Here is a 26717-nt window from a genome sequence, read left to right on the forward strand (position 1 = left end):
ACTGACTCTCCTGTAAGTGTTTGAAACTGGATTTCTTACCATTGTTCTTCACTAGATCACAAACACGTACAAAAAAAGCTAGATAAAAACTGAAACAGCAAAATGTATATAAAACACTAAATATGTGGCACTGCGAAAAACCTTTGGTCATGACTGCATAAAAATAAACTTTAATACTCTAATGTGTTTCTGCTTGTGGCCTTCATTGGGGCCATCATAAATATAACAAACATCATATACATCTAACCAGAAGCATACTTACCTTATTACCCTTTGAAATGTTGCCTGTAATGTGTTTTATGATGACCCTGATGAAGTCTACAACCTCAACATTTGTAGTAAAGCTGTTTATTATGCAACAGGTGCTTCAGAGCTGCTGTCAACAGCGCTTGGCAGAAAGTGATCATCTGCTCAGTTTCAGGAATGATTTTGACTCCTAAAGAATCGTGGCTAAAAGATGAGCCTGGCATCAAATGTAGATAAAAAAAGAGACCTTTGCTCTGACTTCAGGGAGCAGCCACTGATCACACATGCTGACGTGAGTCTTGAAAGTTTACCCAGAATGCACTTTTAAAGTTTTATTCAGTGAATTATCATTAAACAGATCAAACATCCATGGTTTCAAATTTTGTTCCTGTTGCTCTGAATCTAGATAATAACAATAAATTGGTGCAGTTTATTCAAGTAATGATTTATCTCATGATACTGAAGCTCAAATGATTCAAGTTTTTAACAGAGCTTAAATGAGTTTTTCAGCACTTGAAATTTCATTTGGATATTCGCCATACTTACAAAAGTATCATCAAGTCTAAACCCAATCCTATGAACTCAGTCACTGATCAAATAGTGTGATGTATATTGTGGTTGAACTCATGACAGGCACATGATCAGGTATGTGGTAGTTAATGTGCTAACAAGTTACCTCATATTCCTGAGACTGTGAGGCAGTTTTGCTGACCTGGTGATTAAACCCTGAAATTTTTTAAATGAGATGCTTTCCTTTCCTCTTAGCAGGACATTTGAGTCCCGTCCACCTTGCTTGTAATTTTACAGTCCTGCTTTCACTTCCACATCTCCCACAGATACATTCATTAGATAAGACGAGAGTGATCCACACTTTATTAAATCAGCAAGAGGTTTTAGAAAAGCTGTTACTCTGAAATAGGAAGTGTACTCTGTAATCCGAGGCCTCACATCCTCATTGAACTTTCTCCTTCTGAAAGCTTTTGAGAAATCTTGCATTTTCTGATGTTTGAAACCTGAAACTGGGGCTGATGTTTCATGAATAAAATCTCAATAATAATAATGATAATAATGATAAAGCAATAATAATATTGTAAAAAGTTATTATCAACAGAACACTGAGATGTAAAAATTATAAATCCCAGAGTAATTTTCTTGTTTATATGCTACTGCTGCTACTTTCATGAAATTAATAAAATTCAAAGTTGCTTTTGGGGCGACCACAGGTTATCTGCCTCCATCTTGGCCTATCCCTATCATTTTTCTCCATCACCTCTTCATGTACTTCATTCTGCCTGGCAGCTCCATGTCTATCCACTGTTTCTTGTCTGCTGTTGCCCATCTCAACTTTGCATCTCTAAGGCATAAAACATTAAAATGCAAATCAAAAATAGAAAAATGCAACATGTAAACTTTATAGGGTGTGAAGAAACTGAGAAAACCTGAAATCAGATGCTATAGGTAAAAAGTGTAAAATTCCAAAATTTAGAAAGAAAATTTAGAATCAAAAGTGCTGTAAAATCTATCACATTATGTAGGTTTATTTACAATATCAGATTTCACACTTTTTAATAATCCACATAATGGTTTTTTTGTGTGAAAATCAAATAAAAGTGTCAGATTCATCTATATCTGTGATTATGGTGGGTTTCTGGTGAAAATGTGTTTCTTCTGATGTTTTATGGCATTACATAGACTTGGATTTTTAAGACATGTTGTGATGCAGCGATTTAACAAACAAAGGTGATTAAAAGCTTTTTACCAAATGACTGAATTTGGTATAAAAAAGCAGATATAGTATATAATGATTTCCTGAGCCCCCCTTGCCTTGTGCCACCTGATGTAAAACCCCTGGAAACGCCCCTGCCGTTGGATGATATTGGGGCCCTGTTTTGTGGGGCCCCTGTCCGTGTGATAAAGTAGTCCCGCGGGAATGTGGGGTTAACGTCTGTGTTCGGGGGTGGGGTTCTGTGGGGGTTCGAAGTCGGTTCTGCGGGACGTTTCCGTGTTGTGAGCGTACCAGCGGCTGTGAGGCGGAACAACAATAGAAAGCCGGGCAGCGAGGTGGCGGTGGAGGCGGAGGCTGGAGAAGGGGGGCAGCTTCCTCACAGCGGAAGGAGACGACGGAGCTCCTGCAGGACAATGTGAGACACCGAGAGTTTATCCGACGCAGTTAGCGAGCAGCCAGCCGGGATGGAAGCGGGCACGGTGTAATGCGAACCGGAGCCGAACATCGACCTGAATATTCTGGGAAATCCGCTTTTTTTTTAGCCAAGGAAGCGGCCGCAGCAATGGGAATACTCCGCTGACGAGCCGCCGCGGCTGGGCCGAGAATCGGGAGAAAGATGGGTGTCGCGCTGCGGAGTCTGTTGTTGTGTAGTTTTTGTTTTCTCATACGAGGTGAGTTTGTGTCCACACTGTGACTTTTACCCACACGTCCCCTCGCGTAAAAGACGCGAAAAAGTGCTGTTAGCAGCCCAGGGGAGCTTTTTCCCTTCTCTGTGGATGTTTGGAGCTCGGCCTCCGGGTCGGATTTCTCCCGAGTGGAGCGAGCTAGCTTAGCCTGCTGCTGCTGGAGGAGAAACCACAAACAGCCCTGTTAGCTGGAAAATACCCCACCAGAGACTACTCACAGCACCGCCAGCTTCCCTTCCAGCGCACCCCTTTGTCTCGGGAATATGTATTTGGCGCAGTTGGTCGCTCCTGGTTGTGTTTTGTAACTTAAAAACAGGCTGGATCGGGCTCAACAGCAGTTAGCATAACAAATGCTAGGGAGCGAGCTGGTTAGCATCAGGGAGCTAATAGCTAATAAACCATCTACATGGAAAAATAACTTTATTGATAACAATGAACAGAATAAAGAAAAGCAAGGCCAATAAATGTACAGTATTACACACAAAACAGCAGCTACACGGCTGGACACGTGTGAGAAATGAATGTATTTGTATAAATCTGACAGTAAAGAAACAATAAAACTGCAAAAAAAAAAGAAAAAAAACCCCTCTAAACTCGGATTACAATGAAAGCGAACTGCTAGCTGGATCTAAAGGATGTAAAGAATGAGTCCGAGGCGGATCTCTTTAGAAAAGTAAACCGAATAAAGTAAATTCATGAAGGTGTCATCGCCATTAAAAATGCTCCGTTAAATTTAGTTTAGTGTTTGCTACACAGCACGGCTGTGCAATAGAGCAGAAATACTATATCACAGCAACTGAACAGGGCTAACTTTATTTGTGTAGTACATCTCACACTTACGATATCATACAGATCATCATCTTGGTCTGAGGAGCTCCTGATAATATCCAGTAAACACTAGAGGATGAAAAATAAAACCCATAAAGCCATCTTATGTAAAGAAAGTTTATAGGTCAGTGAGAGACATTCATTTATCATATCACATATTCATTACACAGATTTCAGTGTCAAACTGTTACCCAATAATTATGTGTGTTAAACATTTGTAAAACAAATATTTTTAAATATCAGGTTTATCTGCTATGTATTTAGTTATTTTCCCCATATTTTTGCTATCAAATTACACCAGAAATGGACAATCAGATAAATATTCAAAATGCTGTCTTTATCCTATATTTGGTAATTTCTTTTGTTGCAACAGTTTAAAAAACGGTGATGATAATAATGTCCTTAATGTATAATTTATTATATATTAAGGATAAAATGAGACCAAAGCACAAATGTAAGGTGTAAGTGTCTTTTAAATGAGCATTTCTGGATCTTCAGTACCAGAACAAATGCTTAACAGTTGGTTAAATTCAGATTGCAGCAAGAATTCAAAGTCCAACACTGAGTGGGATTAACAGATATAAGATTTGGAGCTGCATGTTTGTCAGTCTTTGTTGTGGAGACACTGGTGTTGTTATCACTTTGTGGGATGGTGATTGGGGCGTATTTGATTAGTTTTTATCTTGTTTCTTGTCTTCTATGACTTGTTTCTATAGACTCTGCATCTGGGATGAATGAACATTGATTCACTGTACATCAGGAATATAAAAGACAGAAAAAGTGGGAATTAAAATATATTTATTTGAAATAAACAAGTTGTACCAACGCAACGGAAAACACTCATTTAAACTCAGATTATTAATAAAGGCTATATATAAAAAATGTGATTAAAAGCAATTGATAATGAGCGAGGAATTATAGAAAAAAATTGCTAGAAAGACAATTTTCTGCGCAAGTTCTAGGCCAGCACTCACTATAAAGGACATGAATCTAATATTAATGTTTTTTTAATAACATCTTTAAAACATTATGAACAGAATAAAACTAAACTAAAGAACCTAAACTCGTTATAAAATGAGTTTAAGTTGAGGATTAAAAATATTAATGAAGCAATGACGTATGTAGATCACAGAGGCTTCAGAGTGTTCACGTTGCTCTTTGCTGTGCTGCGGTTCAGCACTAGAGCCAAGTTTAAAAAAGCTGGGTTTAACTAATCCCACCACCTGCACCTGCATTCTCGAGTTTCTTTTTCTGACTCACGACTTAAATGGGACGCGGTGGTAAGGCAGCCTGATGATTGGGTGGTTATTGATCAGATCATACACATACCGGAGTCATTATATATTCTGCCTGAAGTTTCTCCATCAATTCCCTTTTTGATTATTCATGAGTTTTGTTTAGGTTTCAGCTTCATTTAAACTTTATATTTAAATGTGAGTATGAATGAAAGAAAAACAGGGTAAGTAAAATTATTGCAGGTGACTCGTGCAAATCTCCACTATTGTGAAAATATGGCAACACATATGGGTACAGATCCTGTAAATAAGTCCAGCTCTTTGCTGAGTTAGAAGAGTTAAAATGATCATACAGTAACTTTTCACGGTCAAACCCATGAACTGATCAGACGAGCGTCTGTTCACTGTGTGGATGATGACCTCACCAAGCGGCTGAGATGTCGTAGTTCAGGTTGTCTGTTTAACTTTTTCTGCCAAGGATAATTTAAGTGCAGTTTTTTGACACCTCACTGTAAACCAGACATTCCCAAACTTCAGACCGCCCAGTTTGAGTTTAAAAATCTTTGTGGTTCTCCCAAACCTTCAATCGCAGCTCAGATCATCACATGCACTGAAAATGAAGGATTTTGTTTGTTCTTTCATTGATTCATTTTGATCTTCTGATTATTTTTCAAAAAGTCTGCCAGATCAAACGTGTTGAGCTACACGCTCTTAACCTCTTGAGAATAAGAGACGGCAGAAAGTCACTTTACTTAACAAATTAAGTTCTTTCCAACTGATGTTGCGATATAAGATGGGTTCAGGCTCAAAAGCAACTCAGAAAAGTAAGTCTAATAGTATTAAACCCCATTCGCTCAGTTTCTTTTTTAGACGTAAACTTATCAGATTGAAATTTGAGGCTGACAGTTTTGTCTTTACCTCACACGTGGTTGCTCACAGTCCGTGTACTACCTGCAGCTTTCAGCTGTGTCTAAAGTGTCTTGATTATTTTGGGCTCTGATGTTGGACATTTGTCTCTATTTGTAGAACGATCAGTTAGTCAGTGAAGACGCGCTCAGCAGATTAATGGAGGTAAACATCAGCTCTGTGTGCAGTCAGCGAGTCCCAAGAGTCGGATTTCCTCATGTTTCCTCCTGGCACGGTTCGGCTTGTAAGCAGCCTGGAGGGACCTGAAATTGAAGTTTTGATGTCTTGGTTCAGTAAATATTTGGAGAAGGAAACCCCCCTCCACCCCCACCCCCTTCGAGTGGAGTGAAAACAGGCCAGCAGGCAGCGGGTGCCGTGGGGCTCATGGTCGCCTCGATGTGTCAGATTGTGGGTTGGGCTCAGAGCCAGGATGCCGCTGAGAGTCTCTGGCTGCTCGTCAGCACGCCGTGTCATGCTTGGACTGCGCTGCTCGCTTTGAGAGCTCGTTCTGCTTCAGTCAGGTTGTTGAACAGAAAACATCAAGGCTAAAGGGGGAGGCATGGCTGCTGAGAAGATGGCGGGCCTCTTATTGGACCATATTTCCACAGCGTGGGTAACACTTTTTCTGCTGCTGGGACAGAGCTGGTTCTGCATTAGTGTTTGTTGGGAACCAGTCCGCATTTCAAGAGGTTAAAGAGATGACTATCACAGAGCAGTGCTGTCTCAGATGTCATGGTGGACACAATGTGTGGGCTGGGTCTGCAGTCACTGGTGACGTTCTTAAAGAAGATCCTCCATAGCCGTGTTCTGCTGGTGTTGCATTTTTTTTTTTTTTTTGCACAAACACCAACCGTTTTTGGTGGAGACATGCAGACAGTCCCACGTTTGGCACTGGATCCGGATCTTTTCCCAGATGCAGATCTGTAGTGCTGCTGGAGCTGCTTAAGAGTCCAGAGTCCAGTCTACATTTTGACAGTTTAAAAAGGATTATATAACAATTCTAGATGAAGTTTGGATAATTTCCATGGAAAGCAAATCATAGTGGAGATGACTGATGTATTTCTCCTGAAATCACTGATTCTAGTTGCTCTAACCTCATGCTCAGGTAGCACCTGACGGTTGGCACTGGGATCAATCAGAGCCAGTTCTAGATTAAGCACCAGCATTGTGTTAAAGGAAAAGAAGCATGATTCAATTCAATTTTCAATTCGATTTATTTTATTTATTTATATAGCGCCAAATCACAACAGTCGCCTCAATGCACGTTATATTGTAAAGTAGACCCTAAAATAATACATTCAGAGAAAAAAACCCCAACAATTATGACCCCCTATGAGCAAGCACTTTGGCGCAGCGGGAAGGAAAAACTCCCTTTTAACCGGATGAATCCTCTGGCAGAACCAGGCTCATCTGCTGCGAACGGTTGTAGTGAGAGAAAGAAGACAGGATGACGGACATGCTGTGGAAGAAAGCCAGAGATTAATAACAAGTGTGATTCAGCAGAGAGGTCTATTAACACATGTTGAGTGAGAAAGGTGACTGAAAATGAAATACTCAATGCGTCATGGGAATCCCCCAGCAGCCTACACCTATTGCAGCATAACTAAGGGAGGATTCAGGGTCACCTGATCCAGCCCTAACTATATGCTTTAGCAAAAAGGCAAGTTTTAAGCCTAATCTTAAGAGCAGAGATAGTGTCTGTTTCCCAAATTCAAACTAGAAGCTGGTTTCACAGAAGAGGTGCCTGAAAACTGAAGGCTCTCTCTCCCATTCTACCTTTAAATATTCTAGGAATACAGCATGGCTGCTGCTTTCTGAAACATCTGTTGTTTACATCCAAACGGTGGAGGTTCAGGGCAGTTTCATGAGGCATTATGTTGTAAAACTATGTTTATGTCTTTGTTTTTTTGATATGTGCAATCCTAATGATATTTCCGTGTCTTCCAGGTGAGCCTCTATTACTATATGCGAATAGGCGAGATCTTCGGCTCGTGGATGCGGCACATGAGAAGGCTAACGCCACGGTGGTGGTTGGAGGGTTGGAGGACGCCGCAGCTGTGGACTATGTCTTCTCCAAGGGCCTCATCTACTGGAGTGATGTGAGCGAGGAGGCCATCAAACGCACCTTCTTCAACCAGTCGGGGGCTAGTGCATTGGAGACGGTGGTATCAGGTCTGGCCTCCCCAGATGGACTGGCGTGTGATTGGTTAGGGAGTAAACTTTACTGGACAGACTCAGAAACCAATCGGATTGAAGTGGCTGAGCTGGACGGATCGTTGAGGAAGGTTCTGTTCTGGCAGGAGCTGGACCAGCCGAGAGCCATCGCCCTGGATCCAGAACGAGGGTGAGTCTGATCATCTGGCTGGTTTCCGGCCTGCAGGAGAAGAATGTCAGGATGTAGCTGGTGGTTTGGTTCCGAGTTGATCCTTGATCCATTTGAAGGTTACTGAGAGGTTTGGCAGATGATGTTACACTACTCTGATCTGCTTCTTTCCAGCTCTGTTTTTGTTCTTGGAGCTTTGTATGATTCCTAGTTCAAACTAATAATAATTTCTTCTGTCTGAAAAAGGCATTTTTGGTTCTTCCCCTTTAGGCCAAAATGTTAGCAGCTGGTCTTTGGGGGGGGGGGGGTTGGGTCAACACTTGAGGATTTTTTTTGTTATCTCTCTTTTGTGGGAGGGGGTGATTCATTGTCCTCTTGGGGAGGACATGTTGATAGTAGAGATGGTATGATACCACTTTTTTATGACCGATAACGATATCATAAATTTGGATATCTGCCGATACCGATATGAATCCGATATAGTGTTTTTCTTAATGAATAAAACTTTGTTGTTTTGTTTAATATCGTGCTGCATTTTGTGCAAGTTCACACTCAAGTTTTAAAAAACAAAACACCAAAGCTATTGTGTTATACCTGTATGCAAAAAATACACTGCACCCAAAATATTTCATAGTTCAGCAGTACTGATCTATCTAATTTACTTAAACCTACACCATCATCCCTATTCTGGTAATTTAAAGAGTACTTAGCAGAAATATTAAACAACCTAACTAACGGGGTTGTAAACTGCCAGCAAAAAAAATAGGCAACCACCCCCCCCCCACCCTCCGCCTTGTGATGCTTAATCGACGCAATCAACTTAAATTCAATGCATGTGTAAAAAAAAAAAAAAAAAAAAATGCACAGAAATCAATTATTTTTTATTTCACAATAAAGCTCAAGATCCTGTTGAGACTTTTCAAAATAAACTGAATCACGTGAAAGATGCACAGTGTTTACAGATGAGAAGCAAAAAAGAGCCGTCAGGTGCTAAAAAATAAACCTTAGACTCAAACGTTAAAACAGGCTTTTCCTCGCAGCACGCTGTGTAATAAATACACACAAAGAAAACGGCGGCCGTTACAACTTATGTCTAAAAATGTATAGTTTCATGCATCAGTTAAAACACTCGACTCCAGGTACGCGACGCCCAGCTGGAAACACTTCACGCAATTTGAGCTGCCAGAGATTCACAGAATTTAGAGAAAATGTTACATTTTTGTGATTTATATCGTTATCGGACAATAGATGTCTTAATATCGGGATATGAGATTTTGGTCATATCGCACAGCCCTAGTAGAAAGTAATATTAAATAATTCTAATTTTTGTTTCTGTTGTTTAGCTGCTGGTTTCCTCTTTCTGGTGCAAAATGGGCCAAAAACTAACAAGGGAGACGGGAGTCGCAACAGAAAAGCCGATCAGCCAATCATTGATCAGTTTCATGATTGAAGTAGCAACAGGAGAGGGGGAGAGAAGAGGCAGTCGCTCCATATATTGGTTGTTAAGCTTAACGTGGGAATGCTTTACAAACATTCTGAGATGTTTGTAAAGCACACTTGCTTTACTTCTCTCTGGGATAACTTTCTCGGAGATGAAATGCTGGTTTGGTAGTGAGGCTCCAAATGCTCAACCAGACCGGCGACAGGTCTCGCACGCCACAGCCGCTCTATCACTTGACGCATACTGCTCGGACTTGCTAAGGTTATGAGCTGAGTTATGCCATGTCGCAAGTTTTGTGAGGCGCTTTCGTGATATTTAATGGATTGGATTAAATTTTTTATTTCTCTCCGATATCCGATCCAGTAATTTAGGTCAGTATCGGACCGATACCGATATGTAATATCGGATCGTTCCATCCCTAGTTGATAGTCCAATAATCTCACACTTGACATTAGAATTCCACCTTTAATGGACAGCTTCCTTTTACAACAACCGAAAAGCCCACACACAAAACTTCTGCCCCCTTTTCCCAAATGTGTGCAGCCATGCCTCCCCCAGGACACTTGCGCAGTAAGTTACATACATCCTAACAGAATGATGCATCGTAGTGATGCTCTTAGTTGTTAGTGTGTTACTAATTACTTATTGTTCTTTTCTTATTGTATTTAAGACAATGTGACTAAGACAATAAATTAAGAGGCGTCCCCACTACAGTCTAAAGGTAAGGGAACAACATGCAGGGAGTGGCAGTGCTAGCTGGTTGGTAGCTGAGCTTTAAAAATAAGAACAAGAAGATTGTCCAGTAATATTTTCATTGCTTTGTCTCAGATGGATTAAAAAATACAAATAAAATGCAGGATATCTGGTGGGACATGCTTATCTAGGGCTGGGCGATATAGACCAAAATTCACATCTCGATATTTTTTAGCTGGATGGTGATATATAATTAGGGCTGCCACAAGCGATTATTTTGATAGTCGACTAGTCACCGGTTATTTTTGCGATTAGTCGACTAATCAGATCATGCATCTATTGGATGTAAAAAGTACAGCTTATTGCATCAGCATGCATCTGCGCTTATATAACTATCATTAGCTTACAGCTTGAAGTGTTTAAGGTATGTGCTAACTAAAAATAAAGAGCAGATGATAGTTTATTAAACTTTTAATGAAATTTGCAGATTGTCTCAGTGGAGTTTAATGAACTCAGCCGTCTGCTCCTTGCTATCTAAAATATAACAGGACACTGGAGTAAATTGTCGACCATCTCACACTTCGGTTTAATCAGTTTTCTGTTTGACGTTTATTCAGCTATGTGAAAACTGTAACTTTAATCTCAGCCAAATGGATTTACTCAGGAACAAATAAAACTTTGAAAAAAGCCAAACAATAACAGTTTTAAGTTATCTAAGTGCCTTATATATCATGTTTAACCTGAGTAGCAAAAGACCGTGGGGGGTTTGAAAACGATTTGTCGGGAGTCCGCTGTTCTCGCCGGCTCTAGTGAGCCTTGAACCCGGCTAGCTATCGGGCTGGTGGGTAACAGATGTCTCCGAAAACATCGCAGCACTTTTACAAATATGTGATATCTTGATAAACTGAGCAGATATTTGAAGTTTACACAGCTACATTATTGCCTGAAAATATGGTAAAAGTTTATTTTGTTACCCAGAAAGAGTAATATTAAAACTAAGTAGCTGCCGCTATTGTTGGAAACTGAAATTGGCTGAGCCGTGCTATGAATTCTGGGATAAGTTGGGCCACAAAGGATTCACCCGACCCATCCTTCATATCTGGGGGAAAGTAGGACGCATTTGTCGGCTGCATTTGCAGAAGTCTTCGAATTTGGAAAGCCTTCGTTGCGTCGCTGTAACGTAATTGAGCTTCAAATGCATCCTCCGCTGGCATCCTTGTACATGCAGTGCTGCCATCTTCTGTTTCAGACTGTTATTACACTGTTAAATCCTACTACTTATTCCTCCATCTTTCATGATCTTACAAGGCTTTAAACGGCGCGTCAACTATTAAATTTGTCGTTGACGATTTTGATAGTCGATCTAATCGTGGCAGCCCTATATGTAATATGTATTAAGGTTGTGTGGTATGTAAAAATTTTACAACCAACAATCGTCAGTCCAGTAACTAACGATATGCGATATAATCGCGAATGCGCAAGCTTTTTGATGGGCGGAGCAATGTAATAATGCACGGACTGATTTGTGCATTTAGAGTAGAGATGGCACGATACCACTTTTTTATGTCCGATACCGATATCATAAATTTGGATATCTGCCGATACCGATATGAATCCGATATAGTGTTTTTTAATCAACAAAACTTGTTTTTTTTAATATCTTGCTGCATTTTGTATAAGTTCATACTCAAGTTTAAAACAACAACTACACTAAAGCTATTCTGTTATACCTGTATGCAAAAAAAAAAGTTTCATAGTTCAGCAATACTGATCAATCTAATAAACTTAAACCTACACCATCCTCCCTATTCTGGTATTTTAAAGAGTACTTAGCATAAATATTAAGCAACCTAACTAATAGGGTTCCAACTCCCAGCAACAAAAATAAATAAATAAGAAATGGGGAACCACCCCTCACGCTCCACCTCATGATGTTTAATCGACGTAATCAACCTTAATTTGATGCAGTGTGAAAAAAAATGCACAGAAATCAATTATTTTTCAAGAAATATTAAATAGATTCAACATCTTTCTTCAACAAAATTGCAGACTGCACAGATGGTACCTTCCCAAAGGAAAAAGTACTATAGCTTACTAGGGTATATATATTAGACTTAATAGTTACTATATACAGTAATTGACTTCTATTCATTTTACATCAAATTAAAACTTTGGGTGTCAGATAATTATTTATTAAAAGGTAGACATTTTAAATGAGAATAAGAAAGAAAAGTATGTCTTTGTGCCCCCTTTTCCCTGTTAATGCCCTATCGGCCCCCCTGGCTAAACTTTGCTAGATCCGCCCCTGCACAGTTACCAGCGTCAGCTACGTAGAAAAAGATCCTGGTGTAGAAAGTAATATTAAATAAATTCTAACAACAGCTTATCAAGCTTAAACGTGCTGCTGTTGTTCAGCCGCTGGTTTCCTCTTTCTGGTGCAAAGTGGGCCAAAAACAAACAAAAGAGACTGACTCGCGACAGAAAAGCCGATCAGCTGATCATTAAGCAGTTTCATGATTGAAGTAGCAGCAGGAGACGCAGTCGCTTGTTAAGCTTAACGCAGGAATGCTTTACATTCAGAGATGGACTTACACACTTGCTTTACTTCTCTCGGGATAACTTTGTCGGAGATGAAATGCCGGGTTGCTAGCGAAGCTCCAAATGCTATCCAGACCACCGACAGGTCCTACATGCCACAGCCGCTCTATCACGTGATGCATACTGCTCCGACGTGCTAACGTTCTGAGGTGAGTTACGGCGTGTTGCAAGTTTTGTGAGGTGCTTTCGTGATATTTAATGGATCGGATTACATTTTTTATTTTTCTCCGATATCCGATCCAGTAATTTAGGTCAGTATCGGACCGATACGTAATATCGGATCGGTCCATCTCTAATTTAGAGCACAGAAGAAGTCCAAACATGGATGAACTAATTGCCAAATTGCACACTGGAGGAGAAGGCGCAGATAGAAATGGACTATTACCTCAGTGTGGAGGCTGTAGACGGAGAAGATGATCCACTGGCTTGGTGGAAAATGCATGAAAAACGTTTCACATTGATGTCACACATATAGCTGTGTATACCAGCCACAAGCACACTTTAGAACGCGTTTTCAGGACCGCTGGTAATATTGTTAAACAAATTGCTAAAACCTGATAAAGTAAATGTGCTTCTCCCTGTCAAATACATTTTGGTGTATTTATTTGAGATGCACCAAATAGCAGAAAAGACTTCACTTTACACCAGAGATTTTTTTTTTTTTTTTTCCATGTTCCCTGGAAGAGACGTTTTGATTTTTGACTTATGTGTTGTTAGGTCGAGGTCGACAGAAAAACACTGGACCGGCCTGTTAACACGGCTTCAGTTGTCCCGTGCTATAATACGGTTCACCTTTTGCGGCCTCGCTGTTTCACAGATTTTTTTCATGTTCTTTTGCATGTTTTTTTTTTTTTTCTTACAGCACATTGTGTTCTGCGTCCTGATTGGCTGTAGACCAGCGGTCCCCAACCTTTTTTGCGCCACGGACCGGTTTATGCCCGACAATATTTTCATGGACCGGCCTTCAAGGTGTTGCGGATAAATACAATAAAATAAAACTAGTACCGGTACCGAAAAAAAAAGAAAATTTATTCATAACACACATGAAAAGACCAAGGAAAACCGAGTAAACGATAACAAAATAACGCTGAAAACCGATAAAAACCCTGAAAACCATAAATTTCATACCTGAGCCTCAACTCTCGCGGCCCGGTACCAAACGACTTACGAACCGGGGGTTGGGGACCACTGCTGTAGAAAGTTGGCTACTTCTTGGATTTCACCTATCGCGGGTTATTTTTAGAATGTAACTCCTGCTATAAACGAAGGACCACTGTATAGTGGAAAAAAATATGCCAGTTGCTCTTTTTTTCCCTCCTCACCATTGTGGTTTTTTATTTAATTAAAATGTTTCGTTCTCTTTTTTTTTTTTTTTTTTTTTTTTTTAAACATAGTCAAAACTGTGATCGACCATAGGCTGAGGCTATCGTCAGCCTATCGTCAATAGTTGCCCAACCTTATTATGTATCTCGATATATGTATATATATATTTTTTACCCCATATGTAAGGGTTAAAAAGACAGTTCTTAGTCAAACCCAGGGCTCTAGACTAACTATTGCCATGGTTGCGCTGGTGCGCCTAACTTTTTTTTTCTTTTCTTATGTGCACCAGCACAAGAGTTAGGCGCACCCAAATTTTTCAGCTGCATCGCTTAACATTGCACTTTCACATGTTCACTTTTTTTTTTTTTTTTTTTTTTTTTAATTGCTGTCCATACAGACAAGATTGATTTGTAAATGATTAACTAAGAATCTTGTCAAAACAAATTTCTTTATTTGGAGCGCAGTTCTACAGGAAAGATAAGCTATTGAAAAAGTGCTTGTGCTTAAAGTGCTTTGGCAATGTTAAACTTAATGAACTGCTTGCTGCTGCCTGCCCCTGAAAGGCAGTGGAGAGAGGGGGACAGTTGGGCAGTGCATTTATCGTGACATATAATGTGTTTCCTGGATACACTGTGTTTTTTAAGTATTTCAATTCAAAGTCACAAATGCAGTATTGCTGGCCATGGTCTTTCCACACTCACGATAGTAAATGCAGTGTATCATATTCTCAGCTTTACTCTATCTTAGCCAGGGAAACTGCTCAAGCCACTGTCTTTGAAATGTATACACTTTCCCCCTTTTACTTTCAGTGCGCTCTGGCTCGGAGTCGATCGTTTGTGGCTCATTATCTGATGCCGTCTCCGGACCAGTGTTAGACATAACCTGAGAGGTTTATGGCTCCGTGTCAGAGGACTGGCTATGAATTTCAGATGGATCAGGCTTTACTTCACAAAAAAGTTATCAATCTTTCTTTTCATCTTTTCTTATTACCCACAGCTACATCCACTTCTCTCGGGCCTAGGCTACTCACTAGGGCTGGGTATCGTCACTGATTTCTATAATCCATTCGATTCTGATTCACAAGATCCCAATTCGATTCGGTCCCCGATTCGATTCCCTGTTCAATTCGATTCAGTTTTGAGTCACAAATATTATAATTCTGATCACTGATCAGTACTGACACTTGTGAGACTTCATCAGAAGTGTAAGCATCACAGCAGATGCCTCTTTGTCAAAGTAACTGAGGATAAAACACAGATAAACATGAAGGAGATTTTCCTAGCATGGCTTTTATAGCAGGTAACTGTCTTGAAAGTGCAGTAGAACAAAAACGGAAGAAAAGCATGAACTTTGAACATTACCTGATTTTGCTGAAGTAAACCAAAGCAAAGTTACATAGGCTTTATTAGAGACACAGCTGAGAGTTTTGCAATTTAGCTTCATTTTAAAAAGTTTACATTTCTTCTGCATTGAACAGCAGAATTGAGGCTTTCTTGTCAGAGGTCATTTTTGGGAAGGAAAAAAACCCAGCAGTAAACGTTAGACTAGTGGGTAATAAGCGAACAAATAATGCAGAAAACGGAGATTTGAGATGGGAAACTGTTCTTGAAGTGAGAGAGAGAGAGAGCTGTGCAGGAAGTGTGAGCTTTATCATGGTGGAAGCAAAACGGCAAAAGTAAGAGGGAATTGATGACGATGTTTATCAAATGTGAAGTGTAGTTTGGATCTTTTGTTGCTGGTTCAGTGAATTTTTGCTGGAGAGTGACAAAACCTGCAGCACCTAGTCACCTCTGTCTATCCCCCTGCACTGGCTGACAGGATATGTGGACCACGGCCAATCAGAGAGGTCTCCCCTGACTATCTCTGATTGGTTTAGACCACAATATGTGCATAATCTGTGGCTGTTGTTGAACACACACGGAGACAGAATTTTTTATTTATTTATTTATTTATTTTTACTCGAATGCCTGGTCGCAACTAGGATTTTTATTATTATTATTATTTTTTTTTTTAGTCGCACCATTGAGAAATTAGGTCCCATGTGTGATCAAACCAAATTGGTTGCACTCTAGAGCCCTGAGAGCTACGTGTCCCAGATATCACAAAGGGACTTTTATTAACATACAGCTGTAGATGTATATCATCTAGTACTTTGTGCAAAAAATGGGATGGCGACCTTATCTTTAGCGATATGATAGGCCCCTGCTTTAGTCATCCTACTTCTTACTTTTTCTCTCGTATGGCACAGCACGAGTATATGAGTTTTGCAAGATGGTTTGTTTCCAGGCAAGAGGCTGGGAAGACTTTGCGCTCTGGTATACAGCACGCAGTTTCACACACTCTTCATACTGCACTTTTAGACATTGTTGTAAATGGTGGGAAAGATTAGTAGTGTGCAAACCTTTTGTCGGGACACTTTTTCTTCTTGTTCTTTTTAAGGATCATTTAAAAACTGGTGGATGTGAGTTTTTTTTCCTGTGTATTTCTATTTTTGGCACCCACTAAAGAGCAAAAGGAAAATGAAAAATACTAATAATCTGCTGATTTGTTAATTGTATAGTTATTTGCTTAAATGTAATCGACATTTTGTTTATCAGGTAGTCAGTCGTGGCAGGAAGAAGCAGATTTCTGTTAAATATGTTAAGCATCAGAGCCCCATTTGAGCCAGGAAGGACTCTGCTACTCCCAGGGTGTGAAATAATGTAGTTTTCTGAAAGTTTCATTTACCCACAAAGTGTCCTGCGTTGGCGTCGGTGAGACGGGGCTGTTGCCCTTGGACCGTCTCATTTTGCAATGTACAAGATTACAACTGTGGCCTAAACCCAAACCACAAGCCTTTCCTAAACCTAACCAGCAACTGAAAGTGGAAGTACAAAAAGATGAAGTGTAAAACACAAAGGTCCAAACGGGACACAGACTGTGGTCTTCAGGGTGATGTGCCTGTGAGTTTACTGCAGAATTTAATAAAAATAGAAAATAATAAAAATTATTTAACAAAAGCTTGTTTGGAAATAATTCCCACTTTAGTCTAAAACAGACGACAATTAGCAGTTTCTTGCTTGAAAGGTGATTTTTATTGATTTAAATTGTTAAAATGGGTTTTACGGCTCTTTCAAACTCTCCTGTGTTCCTGAAGTTTGATGTTTCTGCCTGAGCATCTTCCACCTGCTGATCCTAATTCATCGCCAAAGCTCGCGGCCTCGACACTGTCATGGCCAGCACTCACTCCTCTTCCTGTCCTTCATCATCTCTTTCCCTCTCCCAGTGCTGCCAGCGTCTTCCTCTTGGGAGAGGTTGGATTACGATGTAAATCCATTAGGGTGCAGATAAAAGAGGCCTGTAATGTATTCATTAGTTTTATTTAAATCCGGGCCCGTCGCGCTGCCTCTCACCGTCTTCCCTTCTCTTCTCTCTTGGGTTTCTATTCATGGAAACTCTTCCCGCTCGCTGTTTGATCCACCGCTGTGTTGGAGATAAAAGTCTCGCCGAGCCGCTGGCACATGCAGGAGGCTGATCCCTCTCTGATACTTCACTCTGAGCTCCACTCTTGTTTTTGTCTGGTTTGTTTTTGAGTTGTTTGTCTGATGAAACCGGGTTATTGGAGTACTCTGCCAACAACTGTTCACTTTGCCTTTGGCTCCGAAGCCTCACCTGGATATTAACAGAAAACTACGAGTGTTCATCTGTTTATTTTCAGCGGTGTCAGAGCATTTCAAGATTCTTCAGAGCAGAGTTTACACTGTGTACCTGAGCTTCAGAGTAATGTTAGGGAAGATGACCTGGATATGATGAAGCTAACAGTGTCAGAAACATGCTGTGCCACCCAGTTACAGCTAACCAGCCGTTACTGTAACGACCCACGTGCTGACTGTTAGTTCTGACCATGAGTGAAGTTTGTTGTGCTCAGAGCTCTTCACTCGCTAATGTTTAGAGACCTACGTTTCTGAGGTTAGCTAGTGTTGCTCACTGATGATGCTAGCAGTAGAGGAGAGGCATCCTTTGGATTTTAAATTCATCCAGAGTCTTTCACATAAAAGTCTGCAGGCTGTTTGAGGCCTCCAGAGAGTCAAGGAACATCTCAGTTTTTAAGTTATGCTACAGTCTGTTCAAACATTGAATATCAAAAGCATTTAATCTGGGAAAAGGTTACCCAGCATGTTTAAAACCCAGAGTAATTTATAAAAGACTATTGCAGAATCCAGTGAACAGGACAGGTGATTATTTAAAAGTCTGTACACCTCGTTCACAGATGGTAATCGGCTGGTTTTGTGACTAAAGCTGAATATTTTCCTTCATCCTCTTTCTGCTGCTGTGAACACAGACAGCCACATGTTGAGAAAACTGATCATGTCAAGATTTGATAACCAATGCCAGGTTAAAAACAGGTAAATGACAGCACACACCGACTGAATCTTTGAGCCAAGCTAGTGTATGCAGATGTTCTATTTTTGTCCACGTCTTGTGAACATAAAAAATATGGCCAAGTGCAGACAAACAAACATTTAATCAGAGGAAGTGAGGATCAACTGAAGCTCGTTTTTTCAGCTTTACTGTCTTGTGTTTTGAGAGAAAGCGGCAGAATTTGGTCCAGACAGAGGCTGAAACATGGAGGAAACGTGTTTTAAATGTTAAACATGGATGTGATCTGATTGATGACGCTCCCAACATGAGTGAGGAACACTTGGCAGGATGAAGAGCAGTGTTGAACAAAGCTGTGATTACGCTCCAGTAAAACAACGACAGCAGCTTCTGATTTAATCAGCCGCAGTCCCCACTGTGCGTCTCATTAGCTCGGCAGCAGCGCGCTCTGGGGCTCCTTCTCCAATGCAGTCGTCCCTGTTTTCTCTTGTTTTGTTTGGTTGCGTGCGTTTCACAAAGGCCCATTGTTGCCGCAGCAGCTGTTTTGTTTTTCCAGCGGTTACTAAGCCAGACGAAGGTACTGCAGCAGCAACACGCCAGCTCCACTCAGTCATGGATGAGGGGAGAAAATGTTGTTTCTGCAGAGAGGAGGTAGACCCCTCAGCCGTGAGCTTGTGGACAGATAAACTCCCTCCACATGTGATGGGCTGATGACTGCATTATAAAAATGATTATAGTAATTCTGAAGATTTAAAGAATATGAAGTGTTCCAGGATCTTTTAATTTTCCAACGTCTTTTAAGCAACCTCTATGATTTTTTTTTTTTTTTTCCCCCCCTAAAGCACCCCAAATTGCCAGAACTTTCATTTCCTGGGACCGCAGTTTAGGAATGTTCCAGCAAACCTTCAGCTCTTTGTTATCGGTATTTCTGCCTCAGTCTGAAGGTATGCAAAGATGCATTAAAACCTGTTGTCGAGTTATCTTGTGCCAAAATACGAACTGACACATTAAAATCTAGCTGGACTTGTACATCTTTTAGTTTTTGGCTAAGGACAGAATAAAGTCTGGGAAACCTTCTTTAAACTTCCTAACATGATGACGTCTCAAGCAGCTTGAAGTTTGGGAAGTTTCCAAGGAACTAAAAGTTGGATGTGTTAAGGATGAGGGCTGCACTAAAGTTCAGTGGACCATTTTAGGTTCTAGTTGGACTTGTTTTATCCCCAATTTTGTGACAGTACCAGTTCATGACAACACCAACAAAATATTAAGGTAGAAGCTTTTAAACTTCAGCTGGAATTGTTCATTGGCCCATATTTAAGTTTCCCCTGAGGCAGTTTTAGTTTGTGGTCCAAAGCAATACTTAAACTTGAACTAGATTTTGGTGTCAAGTATAAAAAAAAAAAAGAATAAAGTTCCAGAAACCTGCTTGGGTTTAAACATGTCCTCCAGCACAGTGACCTTTGTTTCTAAAGCAGGAAAAAGTCAGATCTTGTACTTCCATAGACTAAAGATGGAAAGTTTCCAAGGAACCAAAAGGCTCTTTGAGATACTTATTTATCTGTGATTCTATCTCAGTTTAAAGCCTAGAAGACATTAGTTAGCTGATGCCTTAGAAAGCTGTTTCTGTATGTTAATGTCATGAGGCAAATGCTAAATGATGTTGTACACACTGTAATTTTGAAGTGGATGGTGTTGGATTGTAGCTGGACTTGTTTGTTGTTTCATCTGTAATTTTCCTGAGAAGCACTTTAAAACTGGTGCCTAACCTTGAACTAGTTTTTGGTAACGAAAAGGAAGTGAATCAAGTTGTATAACCTTTTTCTCTATTGACTATGTGCACGTTAGCATATGCTACTTCCGGTGCGGAACCTCCTGTGGGGAGCTTTGTTTCCGGTGTCCTATTCGCGCCTGGTTTACGGTCCAAAACAAGTTGAGCAAATGAATCAAGCAGCGATTTACATTTCTCTAGATGTCTTGGGCATTTACCCAATATATCTGTAAATGATGTTCATCGACTTGTCGATATTTTTCCCCCGCGCCTCAGAGCAAAAGAGAAAAGGGATTCAAATGTTATATTTCTCAGCTGTCCCTCGTTTATCGCGGGTGTTATGTTCTAAAAATAACCAGCGATAGGTGAAATCAAGTAGCCAAATTTATTTTTTGACGGTGCAAAACGTTTGGACATACAGTACTGCACTTCAGAGTCACACTGCTAGCGATCGATGCAGCGATTCTGTACTGTACAGGAGAGACGTCACGGAGGAGATCGTCTGCAGCGATCAGGACACAATGTGACGTAAAAAAACGTGCAAACTTGCACTAAAAAAATCCGTGAAACAGCGAGGTGAAAGGTGAACCGCGTTATAGCGAGGGACCACTGTAATTTTGAAGGTAAGTCACAACATACCCTTCGTAAATACTAATGTATAGAAACCGTTACCAGTAATCATTCATTTTTTGTGTGGCTTTTTTCACGGTTTGTTAACATGCTGTGTAGGTGTGTACTTGACTAGCTGATATCGACATAACTGGGGAAAGATCTGGTTTGACTATTCTTCACCTGTAGTTTGAATGCTGAACATTTGCCTGTTTAAATCATAAGACCAGTCACTATACAGAGATGTGCTTCTGAATGTGGACGATGTGTCTTCTGCTGCAGTGATGCAGTTCTGCTTGTGTTGAGTGATGTAAACAACTGATCGATCTAAACGCTTTAAACGTCAAAGTTGATCATTAGATTTTTTTATGACACAACAGCGGTGTGTTCCCACCTTCTGCTCTTTGTAACTTAACGCAATCTTTCCGTTTTCGAGTTTTGGACATGATTTTGGAGTATATCTTCGCAGTAGCGATTGACCGCAAAGTAAAGCTACCGGAAATGCACAACCCCACATCCGGTCTCAAACCAGGAAGTTAGCATTGTCTCGTGCACATAGTCAATTCATAGTTCCTCCATCAGATGATCTGTATTTCTAAGAAATGCAGAACTTTGACTTCCAGAGAATAAATGTGAACTTTCCAAGGAACTCTTATTCTCTTATTATATATCTCTCTCTTATAACTCTTATTTCAGTTTTGTGCTTTTACACCCCAGTCTGAAGCCCCTCAAAGAGGATTTGAAACCATCATCTCATCTTTAAACAAGTCAGACAGGCGGGTCCTTTTGTTTTTTGAAAAAAAAAAAAAGAAAAAAAGTTCGCATCGAAGAAAAGGGCGCAAGACGTCTGGGCTCCAGCTTTGGTGATATTCTTGAAACGCTTTACCTGGCAATGTTATTCTACCTGCATCCGTCTTTTATTTACAGTTTTTGGGCATTAAAGATTGACTTCCTTACAGTCTGAAGATGTTGCAGTTGTCTTTGCTACTCTGTAATGCTAAAAACTGTACCCTGCAGGAATTCAGTTCACAGCTGCTTGTAAGAAGCTTCAAAGAGGGACATTTTTAGTGTTTGTAATAAAGTTTCTCTGGTGAAGTGAAGTAGCGAGTGTTTCTGCAGTCGGGTTCATTGTGTTGCAGCAACACAGTCTTTGAGGAAAACTGGTTCTTCAAATCCACAGTGGAACGCAGAGCTGGACTCGGTTCAACCGGGATGATTAATGCATCAGGTACCAAACACAATGCAGCTCTTGTGGTGAGGGGATGTGTTGTGTGCTCGGCATTTCACTGCAGCTTTTCTCTCCCCTCTCTGCCTGGCCGGGGCCTCATTGTTCAGGGAGGGAAAAACACACCCTGAATGTTTCAGAGCTCTGAAGTCCTACCTGCTGCTTCTGCTGCTGCTGCTGCTCGTGCCGTCTCAGGACACAGCTCTTCATTTGAAGAGATACTGAAACCCTTCGGTGCCGGCCTGTCACAGCCAACGGCTCATCTGGCCGCTTTGCTTTGCTTTGTTCGCAGTGAAACCCAACCAGCTGCTGCATTTAAAGGCTGCTGGGCAGGCTATCAGTTCAAGCTTTTGTCTTGTCTGAATGGGATTACGTGGAGAGGCCCAGCAGCTCCGTTTTTGGGTCAGTTTTTCATTCAGAAACATGAAGTTACAGGATGTGACGGTACTTTCCTTTTATGGCTCACCTGTGTGTCAGTTTACTCATCAGACTGACTCACAGTGAAAGTGTTATCCCAAATATCCAGTTAATTGATGGGAATTAATGTATAAGCCTTAAAGCTGAGGGTGAAAAATCAGCTAGGCTAGTGTGTGATCAGTGGGCTTCTTTTCATCTTTCAGTCAATTAAATCACATCAAAGTGTGAATATATGCACTGTAAGTACTGTACACTGTACTATACACAAGTCCATCACATAGAAATTGGTCAACAGGGTGTTGGAGGCAACCAGAGGTTCCAGGAATAAATATGAAGCCGCAAGAATAATCCCACTTTCCTTTCTTTCGGCTTTGTTCTAGCTTTTTCTTATCACAGCCCCTTTGCTATACGATCACTCACACCTACAATTTGTTTCCTGGAAAATTGAGCTTCTCACAAACTCAAAGTAACGTCTGAGTGAGCTTCCTCTGTGAAGACTTTCAGGATCCGGTTACAGTTTTCAAACTTCAGAGGTTCTAACTCCAGCTGTGAGTTTTCCATCAGCCTCTTTGGATCTGCTGATGTTCGATTTCAGTTTGGCCCTGAGTCTAGGGATAAAGGGGTCTGTTCTGCTCTCCATCCCTGCCTGGGCTGTGGGGGGAGGTGGTTTGAGATTGAGGTGTGGGATCTGGGTAGAGGAAAAAGAGGCTGTCCAGCTGTGATGGTAATTAAGGCAAACAAAGAGGAGAATTAGCTGCACAGCAGGAAGCCCGCCTTCCTCATAACACCTCCACATGTGTGCTTCATGTGAGGAAGACATGGTTTTTAGAGCTGTTGGACTCTGGGAGAGCACATTAAAACAGTTTTTCTTTCACAAAGCAGCCTGAAACCACAAAAAAACACTGATTATTCAAAAAAAGAAACCGTTTAATCAGGGTTTGATGGTATTGTTCGTGATTTAATCGGCTGTGGTAGAGTTCATCTGATCTCAATCTTCAGCCCAACATTGGTCATAGGTGAGTCGACCTGGACTAAACCTGACAAGCAGTAAAAACAGTGGAAAACTTTAACGATGACAACAGCTACCTAAAAATAACAGAGGACACAATCACACACTGCATTATATTATATTACCAGAAACTTTCTAAAAAGTAGTATATTTAGATTTGGTACATGGTGTCACCCCTGGGTATCCCTTTTTCATCATATTGAGGCTTTACAAAAGAGAGAGAGTGGAAAAAGTTCAGCTTATTTGGACTGATGAAGAATATTCTGTGTTTGTATGTCTGAGGCTGGAAATCAAATACCAGCCCCCTGCCTGCAAACTGTGGTTTCTACAGGCCTTCAGGCCTGCTGACAGAGATCACACATCCAAATGTTTCAGGGACATCCAGCATCCATCATTCTGTTTATGTGAGCTCCACTCCCAAGAGTCTGTGTTCACTCAGCCGCACTACCAGATATTTACAATAAAACCTCTGAAGGACGTATCCTCGGTGGTTTCTAGATAATAGCATTTATCTGCAGCTGAGATGTTCCTGTAGTTTATTTAGAAACCCTGCACAGATTAATAACAGATAACAGCCAGTAGTTTGCGCACAGCAGTGGAGAATGATGTAATGCAGGGAGGGAAGATGTTTAGGTTCTCTAAAATTTATATTGCCTGACCATCAGTCTCATTTCATGAAAATGATGGTTTAAAATGAAAAAGTCAAAACTTGTAGGTTATGTTGCTGTGTGTAAAAACCCATCTTTTACTGCACAGCTGAGAGCTGTGCTGGTTCTGCAGTAGTTTGTGGAAAACGATGAGGTGCATGTGTGAATTTCACTTGTCTCTCAATGTGTGGGCACGCTGTTTAGTGTGGAGTGATTAGTGTTTCGTGTCTTTGTGATGGTCGTTTTTCTGTGTCTTCAGCTTCATGTACTGGACTGATTGGGGCGAGATCCCAAAGATTGAGCGGGCGGGCATGGACGGGACAAATCGCTCCATGATCATCGATAAGGAGATCTACTGGCCCAACGGGTTGACGCTGGACTACAGCCAGCAGAAACTGTACTGGGCCGACGCCAAGCACAGCTTCATCCACCGCTCCAACCTGGACGGCTCCTTCAGGTATATGCAGCGCCACCTTTAGGGTTTTTGAAGCTGGGTGATGAGTTTTTTCAAAACCGTAACATGCTGTGTGTTTTCAGGGAGGTGGTGGTTAAAGGTGAGCTGCCTCACCCGTTTGCCCTCACTCTGTTTGAGGACACGCTCTTCTGGACTGACTGGACCACCCACTCCATCCACTCATGCAGAAAGCAGACAGGAGGTGGCCAGCGTGTTGTCCACTCCAACATCTTCTCTCCCATGGACATCCACGTCTTCAGCACCAAGAGACAACCCACCGGTGAGTCCAGACAGTTTCATCCCCTCCGACATGTTCACTGACTCACTCGGGTAAGAATCTGAGCTTTGAAAAGAACAAACCAGGCCTCTCTGCAGATGTTTAACAGCTGCATGTTTCCTCGGTCTTCACTTGTCCTCATCTGTGATCAGACAGTCCTCTTTCAGGCTGTGGAGAGCACAGAGCCCTTCAGGTGTTGAACAGAGGCACATCCTTCCAACCAGATGTGAGAATATCCAACATGTGGAGTCTGTGAAGCTCCAGCTGCAGCAAACCTCATCGGATTTATGCACAAATGTTTTTGTTGGCTCTCTGATAAAGAATCTGAAACACAGTCAGATTCCTCGTCTTGTGTATTTTTATACTTGGGGTTAAATTATTCACAGGGAAAAAAAAAAAAAGCTCTAGAAAATCCTTTAAAAACCCCAACGAGGTGTTGTGGTTTGTGCAAACAATAGCTTGGCCGTGTTAATTCAAGCCAAACAACAGCAAAGTTTCCTCACTGAGAACATGTGGCACTAATTAAAAAGCCAAGCACTGACAGATTTGGTATCACTGTACTGTGAAAATGCTGTTTAGATTTCTGTTTTGTTCCTAAAAAGTCCTTGATTTGTTGTTGAAAAGTGCACAGGAACCTTGTTAGAGTCATTAAAACTATTTTCAGTGAAGATGATCTTATTAAAACATAAAAAGATAATTTAAAACAAGCGAGGTCTCTATATGTCAATTTCTTGTTTGTTTGTTTTTTTTAAAAGTGGACTTTTACGTATTCAAAATGAAAAACACATTTTTACTTTTAAATGATTACAAATGCCAAACAATTGCTTGTGTTATGTCACTGTAGCGACATGCAGACCACCCAAACACACAGTTCTCTGCCTGATGTTTATCCTTTAGTGTCTGATGTAAGAGCTGTCATCTGGAACACATGAATGATTTCCTGAGGGTCGTGCTGAGGGTAAAGTGCAGTTTTGAGGCTGTAACTTGAAGGTAACTGGATTTTTTTTTTCTTGTTTTTTTTCCTTTCGTGGCAGCAGTGAATACTCCTTGCTCCCTGAACAATGGAGGATGCTCCCACCTCTGCCTCCTCTCACCTGTCAGGCCTTTCTATCGCTGTGCCTGCCCCACTGGGGTCCAACTGCTGGAGGACGGCAAGACCTGCAGAGACGGTAAGAACGCTCTCCGCCTTCATTGTCTGTCGGTTCCTGACGCAATCTGTCAATTTTTAGCCGTTGTTTTTCAGGGTTTTGTTTTTTTTGTTGTTGTTTGTTTCTTTGTTTGTCTTTTACCTGAAGCATTTTAGTCTGGGTTTAATAGTAAAGTCAAAAGTTGGACTTTGACTAATAATAAAACAAAAACTGCAGACAAACATAAGGACAAAGAAATTGTGCTAGAGCTCAGCTACCTTAGATTGCAAAGGTGTTCCTAATGAGGTGGTTGGTGTATATTTAGGTCTATATAATCCAGAGAGTCAGATTAAACTCGCAAAATGTGCATTTTGGCTTCAGAAACACTCGAATGGAAACCGAAAAAGAGTCCAAATATTTCCTGAGGTGCGTCAGTGAGCAACGTCGATGCATGCAGATTATCTTTTATTTTCACCCAGAAAAAAGGGAAAAAGCACAAAATGCGAGCTTGTATAACTGTTTACAAGGATCCAGGCCGAGCACGCAGATTGGATTCATTAGTGTGTTTGAGCTTTTTGTTCCTGCTTGAAGAGAAGCCGGCAGATTTTCTGGTGCCAAACCTCATTAGCTTTTCCTCTAATTTAAAAACTCCTGATAATGTGCTCGCTCCCACTCTCCACCTCCTCCTCCTTCTCTTCTTCATCGTAGTCATGTACAAGCAGAAGGTGGTGCTGGGCTGACCTGTTGTTGCTATGGTAATCCGCCTCCATGAGCGGGGCCGGCCGTTTGAACTGCAGCCCGACGTTTCCCCGCCCTCTGC

The 26717-nt window shown here is 41.0% G+C and overlaps 1 protein-coding gene across 1 annotated transcript in view; it reads left to right on the plus strand.

Moving 5' to 3' along the window:
- The first annotated feature begins 2198 nt into the window (after positions 1–2198).
- Positions 2199–26717, plus strand: part of lrp6 (low density lipoprotein receptor-related protein 6) — a 45944-nt gene continuing 21425 nt past the window's right edge. The window contains 5 exon segments of the mRNA XM_082509919.1: positions 2199–2643; positions 7575–7971; positions 24299–24496; positions 24577–24773; positions 25808–25939. Coding sequence (XP_082366045.1) covers positions 2589–2643; positions 7575–7971; positions 24299–24496; positions 24577–24773; positions 25808–25939 — 979 coding nt within the window. The 5' untranslated portion in view covers positions 2199–2588.

Source organism: Aulonocara stuartgranti (genome assembly GCF_965226115.1).
Source record: "Aulonocara stuartgranti genome assembly, chromosome: 17".
NCBI classification, from domain to species: domain Eukaryota; kingdom Metazoa; phylum Chordata; class Actinopteri; order Cichliformes; family Cichlidae; genus Aulonocara; species Aulonocara stuartgranti.